At 41.0% G+C, this 25,924-nt stretch overlaps 1 protein-coding gene across 4 annotated transcripts in view; it reads right to left on the bottom strand.

Moving 5' to 3' along the window:
• Nucleotides 1-10,376: 10,376 nt before the first annotated feature.
• Nucleotides 10,377-25,924, bottom strand: part of pax2b (paired box 2b) — a gene marked incomplete at both ends in the record, with an annotated part of 28,529 nt that continues 12,981 nt past the window's right edge. The window contains 5 exons of one of the 4 annotated variants that reach the window (XM_079237397.1): nucleotides 10,377-10,498; nucleotides 12,074-12,160; nucleotides 14,277-14,378; nucleotides 21,765-21,879; nucleotides 24,490-24,719. In XM_079237397.1, coding sequence (XP_079093523.1) covers nucleotides 10,377-10,498; nucleotides 12,074-12,160; nucleotides 14,277-14,378; nucleotides 21,765-21,879; nucleotides 24,490-24,719 — 656 coding nt within the window. Of the gene's footprint in view, nucleotides 10,518-12,073; nucleotides 12,161-14,276; nucleotides 14,379-21,764; nucleotides 21,880-24,489; nucleotides 24,720-25,924 lie in introns of all 4 variants that reach the window. The other 3 variants (XM_079237399.1, XM_079237400.1, XM_079237398.1) reach the window with 3 other exon arrangements.

Genomic DNA, 25,924 nt, shown 5'->3' with positions numbered 1-25,924 from the left:
AAACGTCCACATGAATTAGGGTCATATCGGTCATTTTGGATTAATAAACAGATTTTGGTTTGGTTTTATTATTTCATGAAATAACACACATCTCCAAAGGCTGCTAATTAAATATATGTTTTCAAAAGATCTGTGAGGAAATTCTTCTCAACATCTTCGCCACGTCCCAGGAAGCTCTTCTTCTTTTTTTTCTTCCCATGGTGGACATGTTGTCTGCACTTGGAGGTTTATTTACACTTCATGGTTGTTAAGAAATTCAGGCTCTATCCAGATAGGGAGAAGACAAATCAGCTGTACTGTAACACTTTCCATCCAATCATCTGGCCTGATTGACTCTGATACCAGCAGTGCCTATAAAATAAAATGCCCATGTGTCCCAGTAAACACACAGCATTTGTTCTGAGGTAGAGTGGCTCTGCAGAGCTCCTCTCCGGCAGCACTGAGCCTGACCGAGCCAGGGAATAAGTAAATGAATAAATAGGCTGATGTTGAATTTTCCCCTCACTTGCCTCCACTGACACAAATAGGATCTACAGTAATTTATAATGCTGTTAGAGAGGCGGCTCTCTCTCTCTAACCGTGGTGTCTGTCACCTCACGAGCAGGAGGCCTCTCAGTGCCAGAGTGGAGGACCTGCAGCACCCTGACATCCTGCTTTGGTATTCCACACACACGGCCCAAAGGCTAAGTGACATCAAGCCTCATTATTGTCATCACATGCCACATTTGTAACTGGTTAGCGAGCAAATTGTGATAAAATAGGCTGATGCCCTTTCTGAGCGTCTCTGGCTGCACAAGCTGGACTTTCCATAATGTTGGAAAACCACATTGGTGTGGCAGGAAAAGAGGACGAGAGGTGCTTTTTGTGGAAGAAATACGGGTTGTCTTCTATCTTGCGCACTATTAATGTTACAGGATGCTTCATATCACTAGATGTGATGTTATTGAGCCGAAATTACTTGTATCACCGTAAGTTCTGTGGGATCCATAACGCTGGTATACTTTATTACACCAGAGGCTGTGCAGTGTGCGATACAAGCCGTGCACTTCTATTTATATGCATAGTATTTCTAAATGCACGACATACTTACTGTCTCTGGTGAGCTACTGCACATGTTCATATACTAGCCTCTCAGTCGTACAATTTTGTTTTGTTTTTTTCATTCTACGAGCGGAAATAATGAGGAGGAAAATCTCTTGCTTACATCAACCTCAAATTGGCGAAATGAAAATCTGTCTTAAACAAAGGGAAAGACCCCCATGGCGTCTGGGTCTACAGTTTCTGTCACATATATATTCCTTAGAGGTTTCATGTGACAAAACACAGAAAGTTGCTTTGTCCCTCCTCTTGTCACGTTACACCCCTTACCCGTAGTTTTTTTCCCCTTCCTGTTGTCTGGCTGTCTGTGCTGTCAGCCCATAGCCTGGCACCTGCTCTCATGTTCCTAATTAGTCTCATTTAATTAATTATATACTGCAGCACTTCTCCTTATTCCTGGCTTCTTCTGGATTTCATCGCCTTTGTTTCAAACTTGCAGAGAAGATCCGCTCTCAGAGAGGTGCTGCTGCTCACTTTAGGGTTGTGACGACTTTTGTGACGATCAACTTACCACGAGGTGTTTATTCAAAGTATTGCGACTTCCACGACGAAGGGAGGACTGGATGAGGAATCATTGGACATTAAGCGGAAGTTTCTTTGTTCATATAAGTTTCTATGTTTCTTTGTAATGGTGGTAGATCAGCTGAAGTTGTTGTTCTGCTCTGGGTTGTTGTGTTTTCTTGGTAAGGAATACCTGATGGCATAAGCAGCTACCCAGCTGCCACTTCATCCTCCTGTTACACCGGGATGCATGATGTGCTAAAGAAAAGGTTCCATCAAATATTTACCACCTGTTCGACGCGACACAATAGGGAAAGATCAAACCTTTGACTGAATAGGTCAACCACAGACTCATTAAGTTTCCAGCAGAGCGAGCAGAACCGTATCAGCCGGAGAAAGACAACAGTTGCAATGTTACCTTGTGTGGAACTCCTCATTGTGGTGTTATTGTGTATTCTTTCGTAAAAGTGTGTTTTCGTGGATTGAAAGATCTCGCTAGCTTTCTTGTTTAAGCACCTGTGCACCTTTGAGCTGACATCATCCCAGCTTTCTCTCAGACTAACCCTGCATGGGCTCCACATTTAGAAAGGAAACACTGTCCTGTAACAGCTTGGTCGGTCGGTCTTTTCACAGATTAGCTTTCATACAAAGTGACTTACATTTGATGCAAGAATAAGCCACAGTTCACAGATCATTAGAATTGGCTTGTAGTTAAGAAGTCAATGGTTTGTGACTCTGAAGGAGATAATGTAAAAAGGAGAAGTAAAGCTGAAAATGAACAGTGAGGTGTAGGAGAATTTCAATGAGTCCCTTTGTTGAGGTGAAAATACAGAATATTGTAATAAATAAAATACTAGATGCATACATTCTGGAAAATGACGTGATTTTCACCACCTTTAATCCATTCATCCCAAAAGATGCCTATAATTAGTTAACTATTTAATCTTGTTCAAATAGATCAGTAGTTTCATTTGGCCTCATTTTCTCAACACTATTAGTTAGCCCTCACTGCATTGTTGGGTTATTACGATATGGGGATTAATGTCCCCTTACTGAAAGGCGAGGGTGGAAGTGACAAATTACATTTAATCTGATCACTTTAACAAAGTCTTTATGAAAAATAAAAAATACACTTTTTACATTTTCTCAAGTATTTTTTTTTTTAAATAAAAAGTACTGATGCATTTCACGTCACATCTGTTACCAAGTCAAACTTACAACAATGCAATACTATGAGGAATAGTTCAAAAAGCTTGGATCTACCTTAATCAAGCAGTGACCCTGCGAGCATGCTGGGTGGCCTAAATCAAACACATTACGTTGTGTGAACAGGTGCATGCTGGGTGTAGCTAACATGCTAACTTTGAGGTTGAGGCTTTGAGGTTGATTGATCCAGGTGATTTCTGCGTTTAGGAACTTTTAAATCTTAATCATGTGAGGAGGAGCTTCATTCAACTCAACATGTTGGAAAACTTTGAAGAGTGCTGGTCAGAGGCCATGTAGACTGATTATCACGGGACAGAGGCCTGGTGGACTGGTTTCACTGGGACAGAGGCCTGGTGGACTGGTTTCACTGGGACAGAGGACTAGTGGACTGGTTTCACTGGGACAGAGGACTAGTGGACTGGTTTCACTGGGACGCCTTGTGGACTGGTTTCACTGGGACAGAGGCCTAGTGGACTGGTTTCACTGGGACGCCTTGTGGACTGGTTTCACTGGGACAGAGGCCTAGTGGACTGGTTTCACTGGGACAGAGGACTAGTGGACTGGTTTCACTGGGACGCCTTGTGGACTGGTTTCACTGGGACAGAGGCCTAGTGGACTGGTTTCACTGGGACAGAGGACTAGTGGACTGGTTTCACTGGGACAGAGGACTAGTGGACTGGTTTCACTGGGACAGAGGACTAGTGGACTGGTTTCACTGGGACAGAGGCCCAGTGGACTGGTTTCACTGGGACAGAGGACTAGTGGACTGGTTTCAGACAAAACCTAAACAACTAGTTTGCTTGCTAACTTGCTTTGATAGTGTTTCGTAAATCTGAGAAAGTATATTGTTAGGTTGAGAACCTAACAAAGGGTCACAATATGAATCCAAACGATGATCCTGGTGGAAAATAAGAAAGTAATTAAATTAGGCTACATAAAACAATTTTTACTTGTCCGATTTTTCTCCAATCTTTTATTTTTTATTGAGAAATACTGTACACTACTTACCTCTCCAGGCCTCACCCTTTGAGTGAACGGCCCACAACTTATACTAAGCCAGGAACAACAAGAATATAAAAAACACTGTGTCAGATGCATTATTTCTAACAGGAGAATGTGTTCTCAGAGGGGTGTTTGTGTTGTTTTGGTGTCAAGAGATCGTGGAAGTCACCCGAATCCCCTTTCACTGCCGACAGCTGATCAGCTGACGTAACACGAGACCAAATATTGTTTCCTCGACGGCAATCGAGTGTTTGAATTTTCACAGCGGGATCCCACTTCTGAACGACCCTGAGCATGACAGTTGATTTTTACTTATTTATTTATTTCCAAAACGCAACAGCCGTCACAACACAAATATTTGTCTGCTCTGTGAATGATTACATTTCCTCCTGCTTTGATTCGGGTTTGTTTCCGAAGGACCTGTTTATGGAGAGGATATGACAAGAAGTCGAGTTGACAGGACTGGAGTGAGACAGTTAAATGCCCCTTGCTGCTCTGGATAATTAATAAATAAAGTACCAGGGGAGTCCTGTCATGGCTTCCTCTATGACAGGGGCTGTCTCCAGTGCGCTAAAGCATTAAATGACCAATTCCTGTCAGGCTAACTTCCACTGCACTCCCTTGGCACCCTCTCTCTCATTCTCCCTCTCTCTCTCTCCCTCACGCACACACACTGTCTCTCTTTCTTCCAAAGAGAGCTACTTTGCTCTCTTTGCTCTGAGTTTTTCAGCGACTGATGGCTCTAGTTCATTTCTGCTGAATTAATTGGTCCCTGAATGAATTCTGTTGACAGGGCAATTCATCATGTGTTTGGCCTGACAGTGACTGGGGTGTTGGGAGTGTGGTGGTGGTGGTGGTGGTGGGGGAGGCGAGGGGATATGCAGGAGAAGCTGGGGTTATAGGGGGGGCGGATGGGGGTTGATGATTCTGCCCTCTCTTCTACCCGCTCCTATTATTCCCTCTTCTGCTAACAGGAAAAGCCTGCATCAAATTCTGCTGTCCCTCCTCACTTCTCTCTGAATATTTCCCAGCTCCCCCGGTTGCAAACAAACACGCCTGGCTGACAGATCCAGCTGATTAGGGAGCTCTTCTGTCTGCTTTGGAGGATATCCTCATTACTGGCCAGTCAGGTAGCAAGCCCCGTTTAGCCCGGGACCACCAGCGCCTGTTATTTGGGACCTGACACGTTCACTAAGAGAGGTGCATTGCATTAGGCTTTAATTGCATCATGTATCACACAATAGCCATTAGGGTAATTATTTACTGGTGAAGGGTAAATGAGGTTTGGCGCTGGGCTGAGCCAGCAAGGCAGCTAGCCTCGTTTTGGCAGAGGTGTTGCGCTCACCTATACGCTAACAAATCTAATCGCCAGTCATTTGCTTCATTTGGAAATATCATGTCGGCCAAACCCCACTGCCACCCTCCCCTTTTCTCACACTCACTTTCAGTCAAGCAGCGCACTTATTAGGTCCAATCAATCAATGCTCACTCATTAGGAACCTCCCCTCAAGTATCCTCTGGATGGCCTCACACAGCAAGAGTCAAAAATTACCTCATAATTGCTGCTCAGGCATCATAACAAGCTAGGCTGCCCCAGTGACACGGCCATACAAACAGGTCTAACGCAGGAATTGATGGATACTGGAGAATCGTATTATATATTGCCATATCCAATTAGATACAGCACATAAAGCAGCAGATCCATTCCCTCTTTTCATAACGTCCAAACCACCACTCGGATATAAAGACGTGAAATGCATTTTCATATTTTCTCCACACCCCCCCCCTTCCCTCGTCTTGGTGTGTCACTGCAAATGATAACATCCTGAGGATTTATTGTACATTTGACACACCAGTAACCAAATTATAATTCAGTTGCTGCGGCATATTCATAGAACCACTGTACAAATCGCACAGAGAGAGTGTTCAGTCAGCATGTATTAGTGCGGAGCGCCTCGAAAGGTCAACAGTTGGATCTGACACTGTGGTTTGAAGTTATGCATGAGGAGGTTCAGTGTTATACCTGAAAGAGGAGTGGTTTCTCATTGCTGTCAGAGCTTTACTTCAATACACATCCCACCACATGTGGAGCTCCAACATGGTTTCTTTTCTGCTTCTTCTTTAAGAATTCACGATGAACAGTAACGGATCAGAAATTGTTCCATATCTAGTTTTGTTGTTGTTGTGCAACTTTTGAGACATAATTATTCAACTTCCCCACGTGCAATCTACAGATTGAGGTCTAGACATTAAGATAATTACTGCTTTTCCAATGAGGAGTAACAGCATTAATGTCAGAGTTCGCAAAAAGTTGAGAAGAAAAATAAAAACTGCAGAGCGCCTTATTTTTCATGTATAAAATGTGCAGTAAATCAACATGTCAGCACTTATGCATTAACTTGATTGCTGAAGTTTTTGCCGAATACTCCTAAGTGTGTACCTAAGTGTATTTAGAGGGTGTGAGCTCACACTTGAATTCAGTCAATCTTTTTATATTTTACTGTTGCTTTTTTAAATAAACTGAACGTTTGATGAGCGAAGACCAATCAGATCATATATATTTATAGAGTAAATAATATTTATTTATTTATTTTCCAGAGGATGCTGTTGTCATCTGGTATGCTGCATTCAATTTGAGCTTGATTGACAGATACATCCAGGTTCACAGTTTATTGGTTTCAGAGGAGAGAGCCAGATATGCCAATTTAGACAGGAAAGTGACAAAAAAGTTTCCATCTAAATAAAATAATTCTGCTTCTGGGAATTCTCAGCTGGGGAGAGGAAAGAGTCAAGCTCTTTTTTCCACCCCTCCTCCTATAACAAGGGCTGTGAATGACATACATATACGACAGTTAGGGCCTGACAGAACATCCACTTTTGATGCTTCACAGGGGAGCTATGAAATAAACAACAGGCAGAGAAATTGAATTACAAAGCAAAGAGGAGGTATCTCCTTGTGGACCCAGAGGCACCAGAGAGCACCACAAAACAGCTCAGCATTGGATGTCTAAAGGAGCTTATTTTTTATTTTTACATTGTTGAAAATTGGATGAAAATACACAATACAATGATGGAAACTTCATATTATTTTTCAGTTAATATCCTATCACTGCTATCCATGCGGCACCACAAAGTAAAACTCACTTTTCTTCCATTAAAACAAGAATAAAAATGGTGTTTGGACCAAAAAAAGGCTGGTTTGAATTAACAACTGAAAAGCTCAACAACTGTATTATACATTCCCGTTCTGTCTGACATCATTTCAGATGTACATGCTGCTTTATCTCGTGCTCCCACAGCCCAAATCCTTTGCAAATCGCACAGCGCTAATCAGGACAGTGTCCACTTGTTGTAAATCAATAATGATATAACTAAGTCATACAAGGCGGCAGCGGCGGAGGGATTACGGAGTGAAGAAAGAGTGAAATAAGCTCTAAGAGGGATTTCATGCATAAATCTCTCCCTGCAACTTAGCACAAATTGAATTCAGGCACACTGCTAGAAAAATTAATTCAGCTTTACAAAGCGAGGAGAGGTTAAACACTTTATGTGCTGCTCAGTGATCCGAATCATGGAGAAAACATTTAGAGGCATTCTCACTGTAGCCCCCTCTGTGCACCGTGTGATCTTTATACTCCAAAAATAAATACATTTATCTGAAAATAGTCTCGTTAAGTTCCTGAACTCATTCCGCTATTGTTTATTTCAACCTTTTTTAAAGTTATTATGAAGTTATTTCATCTCAAGCATTTGTAGACATCAAATGTGTGTTTGGCATGGTAACACTTCATTTAAACCCACTGTTTAGCATTTATAAACTGTATATAAAAGATCTGCACACTGTGATGTAGACGTAAGCACTAATAAGGACATTTCAAGTGTTTGGCTACAATTATAACTTTTGCAGAATGAAGGATCTTTCCTTTTATATGGGATGGACTTCAGTGAGACAATACTGGGTCAAAGTTTCTTTTAGACTCCTGTTTATTGGGGGAAATATCATAAATACAAAACATATCAAAAGGTGCATTTTCAGTTATTATGAGAAACATTTTGAGGCAATGCATGACAGCTAAAGCTCCATATTTTATAGATTGTTTGAATGGTAGAGAAAGCATCTATGCTCAATAGATTAAAAGGTAGTTAAGATGATGGTACTTCCTCCTGTAGGAACTTTTTTTGACCTTATAAAGATCACTCTGAAGGTATTCTGTGACATGTTCTTTTTTCATTTTGTTGTGTTTATATTTTTGTAATAGTATCACCCTCCCCCTAGAAATACGTCTCTTATCAAGCATTTATAACCGGGTGCATAAACAGATAATGAATAATGATGCTAAATTAGAGCAGCTGGAATCATTTTATTGTTGTTAATATTATTTGTATGATGCTTTTTTTTTGCGGTAAGCAGCATTTTGACTTTGCATCGTGCACCAAGGGATCATATTTTCTAAACTGTTTTCTATTTGAAACTTTAACTGCAGAGTAACTTTAATTGTTCAATAAATTGAGGACAAAGTAGATTATTTCCCTGTGGAAATTAAACTCAAGTATGTACATGAGTAAATATCCTTGCTTACTTTCCACAATTGGTGTTAAGAAACATTTATTAAGTGTTTCCAAGCTCATGTTTCCAAGTTGCGATTTTGTCCCGCCAAAACTCGAGGATAATTACCAATCATAAGCAATACATCCTCTAACTCGAGAAGCTGAAACCAGAACAAATTCCTCAATGAATAACTAATTAATCAATTATCAGGAAGGTTATGAATCAATTGTTTCACTTCTACTCCAGATAGTCAGAAACACCATGCAGCCTCTTTTGCGTAAAAGATTTCAGACACTTTTATTATTGTACAAGTGAGACCAGCATAATGAATGTGATAATACCCATGAACATGAAAGACATTTTTTCTTACTGTATTTACAGAGAAGTGTCTTCACATCACACACAAAAAATCCTTCTACAAAATTAACCATTTGTAAATAACATAACAATTAAATAAACTCCACCTACCTTTAGGTTTACAGCTGAATATGCATATGATGACCATCTCTGCACTGCATAGAATTTATACATATACTTTTCCTCATGAACAACGTGGGTTTTTCCTAATAATAATAATAATAATAACAATAATAATACTGCTCTCATGATGCATATAGGCGGGCTGTAAATAAACATGAACAAGAACTAAGTCTTTGGCAAATGCAAATACATTCACTTGACAGATGAAGAAACCATCATTCCAGCTGGATTCAGAGAAACAACTTGGCCTGAAACATGTGATGGAGCTGACATTCGGAGGGAACATGTTTAAGGCATTTAGCTGAAATCTTCGCCCTGCTCTTTGACATTATTGGAGTTGTCAGAATCAGATGTGTCTGGTATCAAACTAGACAAATGATACTGGTTTGACTGGGGATGGCTGTTATATCCTTGTCTGTGGTTGAATGCCAAAGACTTAATCAACTTAAATAAAAATGTAAGCTGTGAGAATAAAGTAGTGCACGTCAAGGCAGTGACATGATGGGCCTTGAATTACAGGAAAAAACTGTGAAACTGTAAGTGCCTTTTTAGACTGAGACTTAATAGACTTACAGTCAGTTTCATGGAATAAAGCAAATATGCATCATCATTTTATTCTGCATAATAACGCTCCAGTGTTGCAAACCTCCAACATAGTGCAAAATTAACAAAAAACACAAAAAAAGGTTTCGCCTGATGACCTCTTGTATCCTGACAAATAAGAAACAGTAAAACACTAGCCAAGCAGTCTGCAGTTAAGTCGTTACGAATTATAAAAATGAAATAAAAAAATCATTTTAAGAATATATTTACTAGTTTCTTGAAATCTTGCAAATAGCGGACCATGGTGATATATTGTCATGGCTCCCTCTATTTTCAAACGGATGTTTCTTTATTTATTTCATTTTCATTTTTACATCTTGATTGTGTATCACAGAGAACATGTCCTAATCTTCTCATGGCATCAAAAGCGATCGATTTACTCATGCTGGATGTTTGGTCGTTGACTGTTCAGATGGATAAAAACAACTTCAGCCTGCCACAGCCTGCATGTGCCTGCTGCTAATCTCCTCTGATCTCACTGCGCTGCCATCTGAATCGGAGTGGGGAGACGAATGGAAACGGGGTGGGAAAAAAAGGCTGCTGCTACATTTTAAGCTCCGGACAGCGTCCCTGCTGAGAGCCGTCAAGAAAAGGAATGTACATTATTGATCCGTGATGGGATGAGACCGCGACACTGTCACTGGGGGGAAATAAAGAGTGTTATTTTAGTTTTTAGTCTTTTTCTTCTTCTTTTTTTTTCTCCATTTTTTCCACTGCAATTAGCAGTTTTCATTGTGTGGCATTTGTGTGTGTAGTGATGGAGTGTCTCTGATGATCTTCTTGTAGTTTTTTTTATTTTTTATTTGTTTTGGCTTTGAGTGTCCAAAAAAAAGCTGCGAAGAGAGAAGTCGTCTGGAGTCCGTCCCCCTCCCCAGAAAGGTTTCTCATTGTGTGAGCCAGGAACATTTTATGCGCAGTGTCCAGTGGACCATGCCGCTCACACCGGGGCAATATGGAGGCTAAGGCCATGGTCCTGCAGGTTGATTTGGTTTCCATGGTAACTAGTGACGGTCATAGGCAGTGGCAGCAGTGGGAGGGGCGGAGCCTCTCGATGCCGCACTATAATAATAAGGGGAACCTGAAAGTTAAAAGAAGAAAGGACCATTTGAAACAACAACAAAATGCCATTTACCAAAAATGTATCATCATTATTAATAGTTTCATTGTTAATAAACTGTTGTTTGACACATTATTACAGACTGAAAAGCTCTTTCACTGAACATGTTAATAGTTAATTGACTATTCCCTGTCAAGCCTTCCTCCATTTCAGAGGCACACACAGTTTACAATGACGATGGATTGGAGGCACATGTATGCCTGTAGTCCTTGATTTCAGACACATGTAGCTGCCGTAGCTAGCAAGTTAATTAAGTCCATGACTTGGCTAAAAACGGCATCTCTACCTAACCCATTTAAATGTTTCCAGCGAATTGGTTTTAAAATGAGAAGAAGACTGAAACTAAACCTGCATGTCCCCCCAAAAAAAGTCATCATTCTCACTTGTTGACGATCCATGTAGAAGACATGGGAATACATAAACAGTCTTGTTCCAGCGGTAGTTAGCCTAGTATTTTAAGTATATGTTTTTACTTTTAACATTGCCAGAGAAAATGCTTTCCGGACGTTAGCCTCAATCCTGATTTTGCATCGACTTTCATCTGTCTGCTTGTCACGCTCGCTCTGTTTAGACATGAATGACAAGTGTGTGGAATATAAGTAGCCTTGGTCATTTAAAAACTACAATCGCAACAGCAGTGACACTAGCACATTTCTAATACATATGTGTATACATAATCAGATTTTAAAATGTGATAATTTGGGGAGGGGTACAAATCTGGGGAATTGAAACTATAGTAGAACAGCGGGGGATAAGAAGAGGAACATAATTATTGGCAAGCATTTATATCATATATCAATTATCTTGTTTATATATGCAGAATATCGGTGCGTGTTCGTGCCAGATTCGCTCGCGGCACTCAAAGAAAGTAGACCAGATGCCGAAACTATTGCTGAAGATCAACAGTCTGCGGCGGCGCCCTAAAGCACTGGGCATCCTGTGTGAACAGCCCGATTGGTTTACACGGGCGCCATACGGACGCCAGCAGCGCTTCTGTGTCCGGTGGGAACGCTGCGTAAATAGTAAGCTAGTTTGCAGGGCATGCTAATGATTGCAGCTCCGAATAGAGCAGATGAATACAGTTTAATTCATTTCCTATACTTTTGCTCTTGTGTTATTTGGTTTTGGAGAGCCTAGAAAAAAAACAACAACGCCTCTTCTTCTTATAGCCCCATGCACATTGTTTTGGCACATGGAGAAATCATAGAATAGAATGAGAGTAGAACAGACATTCCCATTATAATCAACATAGCATGATGGTCAGAGTGGCGGCCATTTTTATGTGTACCTTTGCCATTGTGGTGCTTATGCATTCTATTTCTAAGGTCAATGCACAGAGCTGAGCGCATTATTCTTTTAAACCAGTCAAATCACCCCAGCAAACCGTTCATTGTCCGTTCTACTCTCGTTCTATTTCTAAGGTAGAAATCCAAAGATGCTGTGCCAACTTACAGTTGCTAAGGCTACAATCACTGTTGCGCAAACGGCCAATTAATCCCCTTTCTCTCTTTACTCACTTAGTAATGCTGGGTTGCTGAATCGCCAGGCGTCATTGTAGCTTGTGTACTGCGGGTGACTGTAAGGGTTCCCCGAAAAGTCACTCCCTGCAAAACAAAACAACAAATCAATTAGCATTTCAATGCATTAAACCATTACCCCGTTCACATGCAGTCATTTCTCGTCATTCAAAACAGGATGCAATTTGAGGGGGAAAATGATAGTCATCGATGTGCGATCAGTCAAGCAAGTAATTTATTTCTTTTTCATTTCACTTAAGTTATGCAACACTGAACAATACAGGATGCGACACTGAAGGCGGCTTTCCCTGTCCCATTTATGGATATCTAGCCATTCTTCTTCCTCCACTATATTCCAAACCAGTCCAATAAATACAGAGTGGTAATAAACAGTTTCATGCATACATTTTTGATATGCTGCAATAAATCCTGCAGCCTTTCTTAGAGGGATTTTTAACATCTCCAATCTGAACCTCCTCCAGTCTGAGCTCTGGTGTTTGGTGCGACAGCATTTCATTGCAGGGGAACTAACTTGGAGCATGTCAGTGAGCACTGCTGTTGGTTCAACATGTTTCTTTCTTTTACGAGACAATAAAGGCTAGATTTTTTTATGAAGCTGGTGAGAAATGGCTTTGCTTTAACAGTGTTTTGTGCCTGTCACTAAATCTTAGTGGTTGTGTGTAGGATAAATGGGTTGTAACACAAAACCACAAGCCATGGGATTAAGGCCCTCATCTTTTGTTTTGTGCCACATAAGAACAAATGGGAAGTAAAAGTATGTTTGACTTGACACTTTTCAAACCAAAATGATTTAACAGTTATTTTCGTCAAAATCCCAAAGTAAATTCAGACTGTACTGCCACAGGGTATTCCCACATCTCCTTCTGTTTTTACTGGAAGCTGTTAAATGGACTCAACTATTTACAGACGCATTTCAAAGAATGTAAAGTCTCTATTTTCAAAATAGCCTTTCATAACAGAGGCAGAAAGAAAAACTAGAAAGCACTCAAAGAGCACATGCCTAGTGTGTGCCAAAGCATATTTAGACTGAAAGGCCAATCTGAATGAATCATTTAATAATATAAACAACAATATAACTATCTAGAAGACATCTGCATCAAAATACACATACTAACAAAGCATCATGGGATACATGTGGCAGATTTGTATTTGTATTGAATTAAGTGTTGCAAGTCAACACACATTATGTAAAGGATTAGGTCACCCAAATCACAAAACATCTAACTTTTTCAATGCTGTGAACACCAGAAACTAAATTCACCTGTATTGAAGTGGCAGGAAAATAAGATATGATTAAAACCGGACAAAGAAACCCTGTCCTGGAAGATGCCACTAGAGGTAATAAGAACTGACTGAAATCCTTACTCTGTGACCTCATTTTCAAGCTTCAATGATATAAAATAAAGTTTTGTGAAGATTGCATGCTAACTAACAGACTAAAACAAATGGCACAGTTAATAAAACCCTCTTGGCCGAGGTGATAACCCAACTCGTCATCGCAGCCCTTCGTAAAAGAGAACAGAGGAGCAGCCAGAGCCGGCGATGGGTTGTGTGATTGCTAAATGATATGCAAACACAGGACACACTCCACTGGTTTCCCCATCCATGTGGTTTAATCACATCAAAGCAAAATGCCGGCTGTGGTTTGGCTGAGATGTGTGTGGTGATGCTGGAGCTGAAAAAGCATATAAGCTGCAGCACCAAAACTGCATCCCTGGCAGGGAAACACAAGCCTGACCTCCTCAGAGAGAGAGCGATTTGAATATTTACTGGGCTCCCATGCCTCTGCCTTTTGACCCTTAACTGTTTGCTGTGAACCTGAACTGCAGGTTAAGTAGAGGAGGGGAAAGGGATATGCTCTGGAGCACAGAGGCTGGGGAGGGCTGGTCGTGCTGTTTATCGACGGCCGGTACGAACGGCCACGCGGGAAGATAATGAGCCAAAAAGGCTGAGAGGAAATCAGGAAGGAAGGGAGAGCGACTGTCATGGTCCCCATCTCTGATCACTTATCCAGCCTGTCTAATCCAATCATGCACACATGAACTATGACAATGTGTGCGCGTCTTGCTCTGCAGGTCAATATGTATCCCCTCTGTGTGATTTGGCACTAAAGTCTCTTCACTCTCCTGTTAAGCAGACCCTTTAAAGACAATATGAAGCGGCGGCGTGGTCGCTCACTTACCAGGAACCATTCCAGCGAGCGTTGAGGTCGGGTAGCTGCCCTGACCTGTGGGGGGAACGTGAGGGGGGTATCCAGGTAAAGTTGTGTTGGACATGTCCCGACCTGAAGAGACAAGAGAAAACGCAACACAAAAAAACACACTTCATCAGCGCTTTCCAGTTTTAATCTGTGACTATAGCATTAAAAAATAATGTAGTGGGAAAAGTCTTCAGTAGTGGAAAAAGTCAGCATTCAGAATTCTGCTTGCTTAGATTAAATATCATCATACAAATGTACATACAAAAGTATTAATCACTCCGATTTGCCCCTTTGAGATTATTGTTAGATATATACAATCACTGGGATATTATTACAGATACATTTAATGATGTAGCATGCAGAGATGAAACTAATTTGACCTACATATATACTGTTGGTTAGTTAAATCCTTACACATTTGTTATATTTAACTGATTTTATTTGTAAAATATATGTAGTCAAGTAAAAAGTGCAATGTTTCCCTCTGTAATGTCATGGAGATGAAGAATAAGTACAACTCCCTCAAAACTGTACTTAATTAAATACACTTGAGTAAATGTGCTTCGTCACTTTTTTTTTAATCTCTGCTTTTTGTGTTCAATTTCAAAATGCAAACCAGATACTGCAGTTACATGCCACAGCCATTTCACCACTAACATCATGACTCATCACCACCGCAAGTCAGTCTGCACAACAACTCCATTTTCACTTTAGTTTAGAGATACTTTCAAAGAACAAATACTGTCATTTATTAACTGATCAGTCCCTCGAACAGTGGAACTAAAAACAAGATAACAGCTGCTGTTTAGAGCCAACGGAATACTGGTCACATAAATATGTGTCCTCATTACACAGTTCTAACTTGTCTAAATATGGCAGCCCCTCTCTTCCTGTGTGAGTCCGAGCACAGTGGCCCCTCTGCGGAGCGTCACCCGTCCCGCTGCAGATATTCAGCTCCGTAATTGAGAGTGACGGTTGGGTCGTCCTCGCTGGCCACGGGGACGTTTGGACAAAACAGCACGTAACCCCAATCTGCACAGGGGCCGGGGTAGGAGAGGCCCCCGTTATATTGTCAGCTGTGAGGGCCACTTGGACTCAAAAGGGGGAAAAAATCTTCTCCCATTGGAGCTTTAATGAGGAACTTAGTATACGAAATGCACCATAATAATAATACTAAGTATTGGAAAATCTTGGATATTTTGTATACTCTTTTGTGGTATGCGGAAGATGTCTTAGTCTGTAGACCTGTATGTTTTTATTTATTGTTGTAACAATGTTGTTATGCTCTCTTCTCAGCCAAGTGTCTCTTGAAAAATACATATTAATTCCATTTAAAATTTGACCTAGATAAATAAAAAATGAAGATGTAGAATGTATGCATCCGGTAGAGAACCCCAAGTTGTTTGGTTTAGTACACTGCACCACAACTGAAAGGTCTTTCTCAATGCAAAGAAATAATACATGATAGAGCAAAATTAATCTGCAAAAAACATCCACAAATAACTTCCATGCCTCATACAGAGATAGAATAGATCTCTAATGCAACACTTTACCTAACACATTTATCTGTCTGAATATCAAAAACTGACTCTTGCTGCCAATTAGCATCGCTAATGAAAGCATAAACCACAGGCAAATTTAGATATTGACTCCAAAATCCAATTCATACATGTGCAATATCATGAGCAACTTATTTGTTTAATTGAGGCTGAGCGAATGGGCCCTCTGGGTATTGAAGTACCTGCTACTACAGGCTGGCAGGCATGCTGCTGCAGTGGGGGCTGAGGGGGGTAGAGGAGTGAAACGGCTGGTGAGGAGGCGGGGTTGCAGGCCTGGAGGTCCACGAGACTCAGGCCTGCCGAGGAGGAGGAGGAGGGGGAGGATGAGGAGGGGGAAGCCCCGTATGGCTAATCTTGGACACTAAAATTATCTAAAAATGTGGGCTAAATATATTTTTTTTCAAGGAGGTTGAACACTTTCCTTCTTTTTACTCTATGTAACAGATGGAGTTACTAGTTACTTTGCCGATACAGATTTTACATGTATATGATATAATCTGCTACTAGAATATAATGCATTGCTGTAGATTAAACTGCTAAACAGTATTTACAGCTGAAAATGATCTTCACCCTTGCATGCAACTTCATTATAATGCTGCTTGAATTCACATAAATAATAAACTACACACTGTATATATAATATAATAATATACTCTGCATCATGAGTGACTTTTGATAGCTCATAAGACTGCTGCAGATCTACTTATATATATGTATATATCATTTTTAATGCTGGATATGTTTTTCATTGTTAGGTTTACGTAAATTATCTTAATACTGATTCAACTGGTAATGCCCGAATGAATATACCATACGGTTGGCATAGAGTGCTAGGAGTTTGCTATTGTTCTGTGTGGAGCGGCCCCAAGTTTGTTTGTTTGTTGCTCAACCAAAGAGAGAATTATTCAAAGTCGCTGTATTCCACAACATTACAGAAACTACACATGGGAAATCTATTTAAAAGTGGATTCTCTCGTAAAACACATGCCAAAAAATAAAAAAAAAAACGTTTCCATTTGTGATCATGAATTGAAACGATTCGGTCTTACTGCTCTCTATTATTTGAAAATCTCAGCACTGATCGCTGTATTGTGTGAGGCCTGCTGAGATGTGACTTTTGGTTAAAGCGGCGAGACTGAAGGGCTGTGGAGTTAAAGAGCTTTGCAGAGAAGAGTGAGGTCACGCCGGACCTTTCATTTATAATAAGAATTAGTTAGCCACAAGCCAGTGCACATAAGTCAAAGGGAGCCGTGGGAGTACTGTAGGTGGGGGGTCCAGCAGGGTGAGGCCATTGTGTGTGCGTGTAGACATTGGTAACTATTGTCTAACTGTCTCGGCAAACACTGACCCAATCTTTTCTTCATTATTATTGCAGCGGCTACAGCAGTCGTACATGTTTTAATAAAAGTAAATACTCCTATCTCTTCATTACGTCGCTTCAAAGAGAAGAACTACACAATGAGCAATGGATCTCTGCCTAGTTTAATTTATGTAATATTTGGCTGAACTGGAATTACAGAAATGCAGTTTTTACCTAGTGATGCCAATCGCTCTTTTCCCTCAACTTTTCCCATTTCAGATATTAATTCTGATACTCCTGTACATCCAAATTCCACAATAGTGTTGTAGATGGTTTAAGATTTTTTTTTTTTTTACAATTTTACAACATCAGTGAAGGGCTAAGAAATTGTGGGTAATGTGGTTCGGTCACTTCCAGCCGATACCTGATCAATATTACCTCTCATACCGATCCAGTGTATCTGATCAGGGTATCAATACTTTAACTTAACCCTCATTGGAGGCTTCAATCTTCATTCTTGCCTTAAATTACAACAATAAAACACACATTTTGTTTTCGTTTTTTGATTCAATTTTGAAGAAGACAAGTGAAAATCTACTTGTAATTTTGGTAAAAGCGTTTGCAACTTTGCAAATATACAAAAGCAAAATTCTGTTGTTGTGGCGAGTATGTTTTGTTCAAGGTTTGTATTACCGAATACAAAATCAGTGAATGTCAGTCTATTGCCATCAACTCCAGTCTTTCCCCATCACATGTTGACTCTGATAATAACAATAATAATAATAATCAGAGCCTCTGTTGAATCCTGTTTTTGTGTATTCCAGGATACAGTTGGCAGTGACTGCCAGCAGCTCTGTGGCTGTTGCTTTATGTCCCCTTTAAAGCCCTCTTTCTGAGAGGCGCCAGTTCGGAGAACTCTCTGTACAGCAATGATAGCCTCATTAGCTGCTTCCAAGCCTTTGTTGTTTTTACAACAGAGATGTGTGTCCAGATTCTCATTAAAAGACGGCCTTCTTTATATTGTCTGCTTCCTCTGACAGTCCCCTTAGATTGAACGCCAGCAAATCAAGCTATTTATTTTTCCCCTGCCCTCTTTTTCTTCCCCTGCGCAAATCAATTCAAAGATTTTTTGGTTTGCTGTTACAAAAGCTTGTTGATTTCTGTCTTAATTTGAGAAGTGGCTTGTAGTAGTCGCTGCTGAGCCTGGAATATGCAATATAAGTCATTCTTGCTATTAGTGTGCCTTGACATATATGATTTTTACAGATGAGATTGTTTGAGTATTTTGCAGGTATTTGCCAAACGGAGAAGAAGTGACAGCACACTGACATTACTACTTGTTATTTCCTTGATTCAAACTTCACAGAGTGACTAAAAATATCATACAGTCTAAACTATTTTGTCAATACTCGAATACTGAGAAGACAACGATTTGTGAGTTTAATCTCGACCCAAAACAACGTGACTAGAAACTTTTATGCACGCTTTTCTTTTTCGCATTAACATCAACTCACTTTCTTAAAACACAAACAGGAAAGCAAGACGACCTTCTCTTTATTTGGCACAGGAACAAAGTCATTTGTGAATGACTCCTTTGCTTGCAAGAGTATTAAATTTAGCATGACAGGGACACCTTCATGTTTGCTACAACAACAACCAAAAATCTTTGACCTCCATTTTTCTAGGCTATATGCAGAATGGGGCAATTTATCACTAGCCAAAAAATCTCAGCACCCTAATTAATTACAACTAAGTAAAGAATGTTTGGATAGCCAAATTGCTTTAATTCCCCAAACGCCGACTGAAAGTCATTCATTATCAAATGTGTGCTCAAAGGTTAGTTTGCTTTTGTAAAGACGAAATAAGCATTAATTTCGGAGCTCGGGCCTGCGTTTGCCCCCCGTGGGGAGACGGGCGAGCGGTTTGTCATGAGGCCACACATCACTTACGGCAGGTTCGCTGTCTGATCTTTGCTCGCTGCTCACTGGACAACGGCAGGTCCTGATACTTTCTGTGTAGTTCACCCTGAGAGCACTCACTCACCTTAATTGAACGTAAAGTGTGGACGGTTGTGTTTGCCGGAGGAAGTTTTGTTTAGAGAATTAACAGGAGTGTACCGAGGCAGCTGCTCGAGGAGGAGAAGTGCCAGTGACACGGGAGATTTGGAGCATCCATTAACGGGCCCAGCAGGGAATATGTTTAAAGAGTCTTCAGTATGCAGTCAGAGTGGAGATGTGTAAAACTCCCACTGAGTGCTCAAGGGAATCCGCCGAGCGCTCAAAGATGGCACTTCAGCCTAAAGCACCATCAAGAAAACAGGTGGGCTCCAACTAATTTCAGGAAATACAGAAACTCTCTATAGAAATAGTGGACAATTGGCCGTATCAAGGCCATCTCTCCATTTATTTCTCAAAATACAAAAAAAAAAGTTCACAGCTCCTCCTTCCGCTATTCATAAATTCACCCGTGGCTCACACTATTTGAATTTTAAGCAGTTGGAATGAACAAGAATAAGAATCACTTGAGATGAAATCCATCTCTCGGAGGGAATTCATCAAAGAAATGACTTCCCATATCAACAATAGAAATTACCTCACAATATGCAATTGTCCTATCCACATATTCATGGAACCCTTTGGTGTTTTTATGGGGTAAGAGGGACTATTTAGCAGGTAATACAGCGTTAATGTGGAGGAGAGGGAGAGAGAGAAAAACTGTTTTAATGGAAGTGGCTTCTTGCCTCTCAATTTCGATGATGTGCACAATGCCCTTAAATCCCTTTCTTATTTGAGCCTGCTTTGCAGGTACTTTTCAGCCTTAATAGGATAAGCAGAGGACACAAAAGATTTCTATCTCTCGAGTCTTTCACTTCACTGAGAATCCCGATCACTGGCAATGAGCACTTCATGAATCATTCATTTTTAATAGATTATGCAAATTCCAGGACATAAAATCAACAAGATCAATAACTGCAGGCGTTTTAATTGGTGTTGGAAAACATTTTAAGGATGAACATAATCTCCAGTTCTTTCCCCTGTAAAGACACAATTAATTTCAAATTGGATCTGAGCCTAAATGCTGCAGATAATTTACTACTTTTTGCATGGCTTAAAATTCCTCCGGTAGGCTTATCGCTGGCAAGTAAACTGTAATACTCAGCCATTAGAGAGACCACACACCTGAATATCACCTAATATGCACACAGGCAGCCACTGAGGGAAAACCAAGCAGAGGAGCCACTAACCAAATACTAATTACCAAGTGGAAGTCAGAGTGATGTTTGTTCCATCACTTTGACCTCTGAGTGCTTTATTTCAAGTGATCTGCCACCAGAAAGGGGCATGAAATAAACTTATTTACGAAACACAAAAGCAGGTAATGTGCTTTTCATACACACACACACACACACACACACACACACACACACACACACACACACACACACACACACACACACACACACACACACACACACACACTGCGTACAATCCCATCTTTCTTCCTCAACATGTCTCTTTGCACCTGTAAAGCAGTAAGGAGACCCTCTCTGCAGAGACCATCTAAAATATCCCAGGTGCAAACAAAGCCGCCTGCAGAAGCAGGCCTGCATTCTACGGGGCCATCAGTGCACAAAGGACAAACACACACCTTTCTTCTCAGGAGGCCTGCCTTACAGGGGAAATCTACCTCCCACATATTAATGAGAAAAGGGCCCTTTCTTTTCTCATAAGACTGCTTGGCTATCATTTGAGGAAGGGGGGGGGGGGGAGGGTGCTGCAGCAATTTTCAATCACCCTGTCCTCCCCCACGCAGAACTCGCTGCCTTTGATGGCTGCTGCATAATTATATGAATTTTAATAAAAGCTCTGTATATTAATCTCAGGCCCCCGACAGTCATCGTAAACTTTCAGTAAACTTAACCTTCTTCTTGGTAATAGCACGGCAACAACGAAACAATATTTCAATTAGCCAGGCAGTCATTAACTGTGACAAGGAGAGGAGACGACGGAGGGGGGAGAGAAAGAGGGAGAGAAAGAGATAGGAGGGTGAAATAAATGATCATGGTGTTAGAGTTAGGCGGCAGAAATGCCAGAGCGTATTTACCGAGGCACATTACTCGTGCTTTGAGACACACAAACTGTCTCCCGGCGAACAAATCACAGGAGCAACACAGCAGCAGCCAACAAGCAGTCAGTCCTGCATGGTGGCCTTTCTTTCTTTTTTTTCGAGACCTTGCTCTGATACACAGTCATAGTTCTGATGTGCTGACACCCAAAGGTCCTTGTCCAGCGGTGACTGAACAGCTCTCCCTCCCCACTCCGCCCCATCCCACAATCTCTCTTATCACCCTGCTTGCTCAGCAAAGACCCAGACGGAGGACAGCTGCTAAGCTTTTATCGCATCACTGTACCACCTTTTCAGCTCACAGTGAAATGGTATTAAAAAAGTCTTCACACTTAACTTTTTGGTTGGCTTTTATTTTCACACATTTCATTTTTGTTGTCAATTGCACAAGCATTCTTAGTTGTTTTACTCGTTCTTGTACATTGTTCAAACCCCCTCAGCTGAAGCTGTGGCTCGGCAGCATAAAGGCATACTGTATGATCTTACCTACAGGGTAGCTCTGCGACACGCTGGGGCCCAGGTCTGGGTTGACGCTGGAGGATAAACTGGGCTTGACTTCGACCAGGCTGGAATTCAGGGCAGGGAGCGAGTACTCATTAGCCTGGGAAAAGGACAGTTGAATCATTACACAACCAAACAATACCAAGATGGAAATCCTCCCTTCTCCTCCTCCATTAAGCGCTCCACACAGGCCTGTGCGAGTATAAATTTGTATGAGAGCTTTGTGTGTGTGTGTGTGTGTGTGTGTGTGTGTGTGTGTGTTCAAGCTGCAGGGTGGCAGTTCAAGCATATCATGAATGTATTTTGGTATTGTCTGAGAGGAAGTGGGATTTTGAGATGAGTGAAAAGCCAAGGCGTCAGCTGGCCCTTTGTGCTTGACTGCAGTCCTACTCCTGATCAGCCAAGGGAGAAAGCAGTTCTGCTTTGTTACCGGCTCACCATGTGGCCCTGCTTGAGAGACACCATTCACCTTCTTTTTTTTTTTTTTTTTTTGCTTTTTGCTTTTTATTTGGAGTCTAAACCACCTCTAAATTTCATTACCTCTTATCTCTGAATAGAATCACTTGTACAACTTGCACTTTTTGTTACATGTAGCTGTTTGATATTTTTCTTCTTGTGTGCATTCAGCTGTTGTATTAAAGGACTACTTCACCTAAATCATGCAAAAAAAGGACTTTTAATGCGATCAGTGTCTAGCGATGCAAATGATTTTATGTGCTCAGGTTTTTGAGATGTCCTTCTCTGAAACATCCATCTCAACCCCACCTTCAGGTTGGTGACTTGGATTAGTGCGTTTGTGCTGATTTTTCCTTTTCAAACATTGACATTTTATTACAAAAAACGTTATATATATATATATATATATATATATATACGTCATATGAAAATGGTCTATTATTACTCGATGACCAATTCCTAAACAATACTTAAAAACATTGTTGAACTCTTCTTTGCATTTACTAAATGAAGCCAAACGTCTCAACCCTAAATAGTCTGCTGAAATCTGCAAAGTTATGATTTCAATCAAAAGGTACTTATTGGAAAAATAAGTAAACAGAACTATGAATCAGACCATGCCTTTGAGGCCGGCTTTCAAGAGTTTAGATTTCTGATATCTATGGCCAGTTTGTGCCAAAAAGTCTTTCCAGAATCAATGTCCTTATTCTGGATAATAAACAAAAAAACATTAACATACATTTTTTATCCACTAAAAGACACTCATGACAGATGTTAGCAGTTTTTTAATGAGATGAGACTTCCGGAGTCTGAGCGTTGACGATGTTTGTCCAGAGCCCAGTGTGAGCCTGAGTGGCTCAGTGGGCCGCTCTCCCACAGGGGGACGCCCGTGACCCCGCTCTTGTCTGCCACTATCACCGATAAACTCTAATTGTCTGCTACAACTGTTCACTGGCACAATGTCGGATGTTTTCCTCTATTCTCGGAGGCTTCAGACGCCAAACAGACGTTTTATCATGCAGATAAAGGGCAGAAGGGGGAAAACTGAAAAGATGGGTCTGAAAGGGATGACCAAATGGCTAGCAGAAGTGTGGGAGGGGTGAATCCATTGAGTTTTGCATCTCCAGAATGGGTTTTTAATGCCTCGCTACAGAACCCAGACACTGGCTAATAGGGCCAGGAAAAAAAGAAACGTGAGGCACCCATGAAAGAGAAAGTGCTCTGATTAATATTGCATTAAATTAAACCTGATTTTTCTAGACTGTTCCTGGCCTTCTTTTTTTTCTTTTTTTTCCCTCTCTTACTTGCCCTCTTTTAGTCCAATCCTTTTTGCTCTGCCTTTTTAATACTCTCCCTGACGCTCTTTGTGATTGCAAGTCATTTCCAATTCGTTTTGGTATTGATCTTCCAGTAGAAATCAGTTTTGTAATTAGCTGCAAATTAGGCCCTCTTCTGGAGGTGAGGCCTGTCCCACTGATTTATCACCTGCGTAATTCGCCCCGATTGGAGAGAAATTAAAATGAACTCAATTAAGCGACTGCTTTTGCTTTATGGGTCCGACTTGTAGTTTGGTGGGAGAAATTAATAGCCTCTTGTTGTTTAATAGTATAATGAAAGTAAATAAAGGTTATCCATTGTAATAAGCCCATAGCTTTTAATAAGCGTTGGTTTCTGGCTGTCGTTTTGGCGTGGGGGGTGGCTGGTCCCCAAATGCCTCTTAATTTTTGAAATGAGGATGGATGGCGAGTGTGGTTTTAATATGAGAAGGAATACATACTTTCATGCATCCACTTCATGAATACATGAAGTGGATGCATGCACATGAAGGCAGCCTTTGAGACTGCGTCAGCCATTAAACATCAAGATGTGACACAGAATTGGAAAATAAGCAACCAAGGCAAGAAGCAGCAGTTGAATAACACAGCAAAAATGGAGAAAAAAATCTAGGTATTGATTAATTTAATGTTGCCTTACTGTTATTCTCAATTATAGGGGATACAATGAATGTGTTTCTCATCACAAAATCAATAATGTGTGGGAGTTTTTCTGGTGATCCCTCTAGTATTATACATTTCTGCTTGTAATCCAGTGCTCGGACATCTTGGATGTTTGTTTAATTAGCTTGCTGGGTGTGGTTGGGGAATATTTGTGACAAAGTAGTTTTTTGTGCCTGAATCAGCATCACATGCACAATTTGGGTGTATTTACTTGTATGCGCAGAACAGAGAGAGTGGTGAGTTGCAGTGTTACTAACCTGTTCAGGTTTGATGTGCTCCGATGTAGGGAAGACGTCAGGGTACGAGGGACGTTCAAAGACCCGGTCCAGCGCTTCCAGCTGCTGCTGGGTGAAGGCATCTGCCCTAAGGTGTTTCCGTAAACTCTCCACACTACCCTGAGAATCACTGTTTGGGCCAGAACCATCTGAACCATCTACAAGAAGAAAGAGCAATATTCGAGACACTGACCCCGGGAAGCTGGTCTTGACTTCAAGCTATGCACTTTATATTCTCCTCATGTATTTTCTGCACCACCTCTGTGGGGGATTTGAGGAGGACAGAAAGGGATGGAGTGCAGCTTTTTCCACTCCTTAATGTCTGTAGTGAGCCACTGGCTATCACACAGGTTTTTCCCCTGCACCCCCCAGTAGTAACACCATAATGATCTGAAAGCCCTCTGGTAATTGATGGATTACCATCACTTGCAAATATATATATATATATATATATATATATATATATATATATATATATATATATATATATATATATATATATATATATATATATATATATGTATAGTAATGAAAGCATCAGCTAACGCTTTTTTTTCTCCTCTTCCTTCTTTCCTCCCCAAAACCCTCTCGGTGCTCGCTGAAATCAAGAGCAGTTTTTTTTTCTTCTTTTTTCTTTAAAAGCACAATTTCCCTTTCACAATCCAATACCGCTTTCCTTCTCTGCGAGTGCGGTGGTTCTATTTGGAAACAGCGGCGGAAGACAAGAGGCTGAACAAAATCGTACAGTCTGGTTCAATCATCCTGTTCTCCAAACACAGGAATTTTCTCCTGACTCCTGACCTGATTACCCGACTGTTGGTTGGGAGAAGGATGCCTTAGCTTCTCCTGTTGTCACTTGCGTGCGTCGCTTTAAAGCCTTTACAGACCATCCTGCCATACCCCCCCCTCCTCCCCTGCCCCCACCTCTCCTGGCTGCAGTGGCTGTGTCTGTAGGTGTCCTCCCCGGATCCCACAAAAGCTTCAGCTCCCTTACAAATCTGTCATTCTAAATTTGCGGCAGATTATGTTCTCCCCTCAGCGGGAGAGTGGTGATATATGATATGCAAGGCCCCTATTGATTGCCTGATCTGGTGGCAAGAGGGAGCTGAAATGAACTTGAAATGAACATCATGCCTCAACTCATTGTGCGTATAATACTCTACTTAATCCCACATTTTTCTCTGCCATGGAATTCAATTGATCAATCATGTCTGTGTGATAGTACCATTTGGGAGGGTTATTGCCATTCTATTCTGCTGCTTGACCTTTTTTCACCGGCTGAGGCCAGAGGATGAACCCGACTCTCCCATGAAGAAGCTATAAAAGAGTGTGAGTGTGTGTGTGTGTGTGTGTGTGTGTGTGTGTGTGTGTGTGTGTGTGTGTGTGTGTGTGTGACACTGAAATTGTGCTGATAGCT

Source organism: Taurulus bubalis, assembly GCF_910589615.1.
Source record: "Taurulus bubalis genome assembly, chromosome: 2".
NCBI lineage: Eukaryota > Metazoa > Chordata > Actinopteri > Perciformes > Cottidae > Taurulus > Taurulus bubalis.
This window is presented reverse-complemented; position numbering and strand designations above follow the sequence as displayed.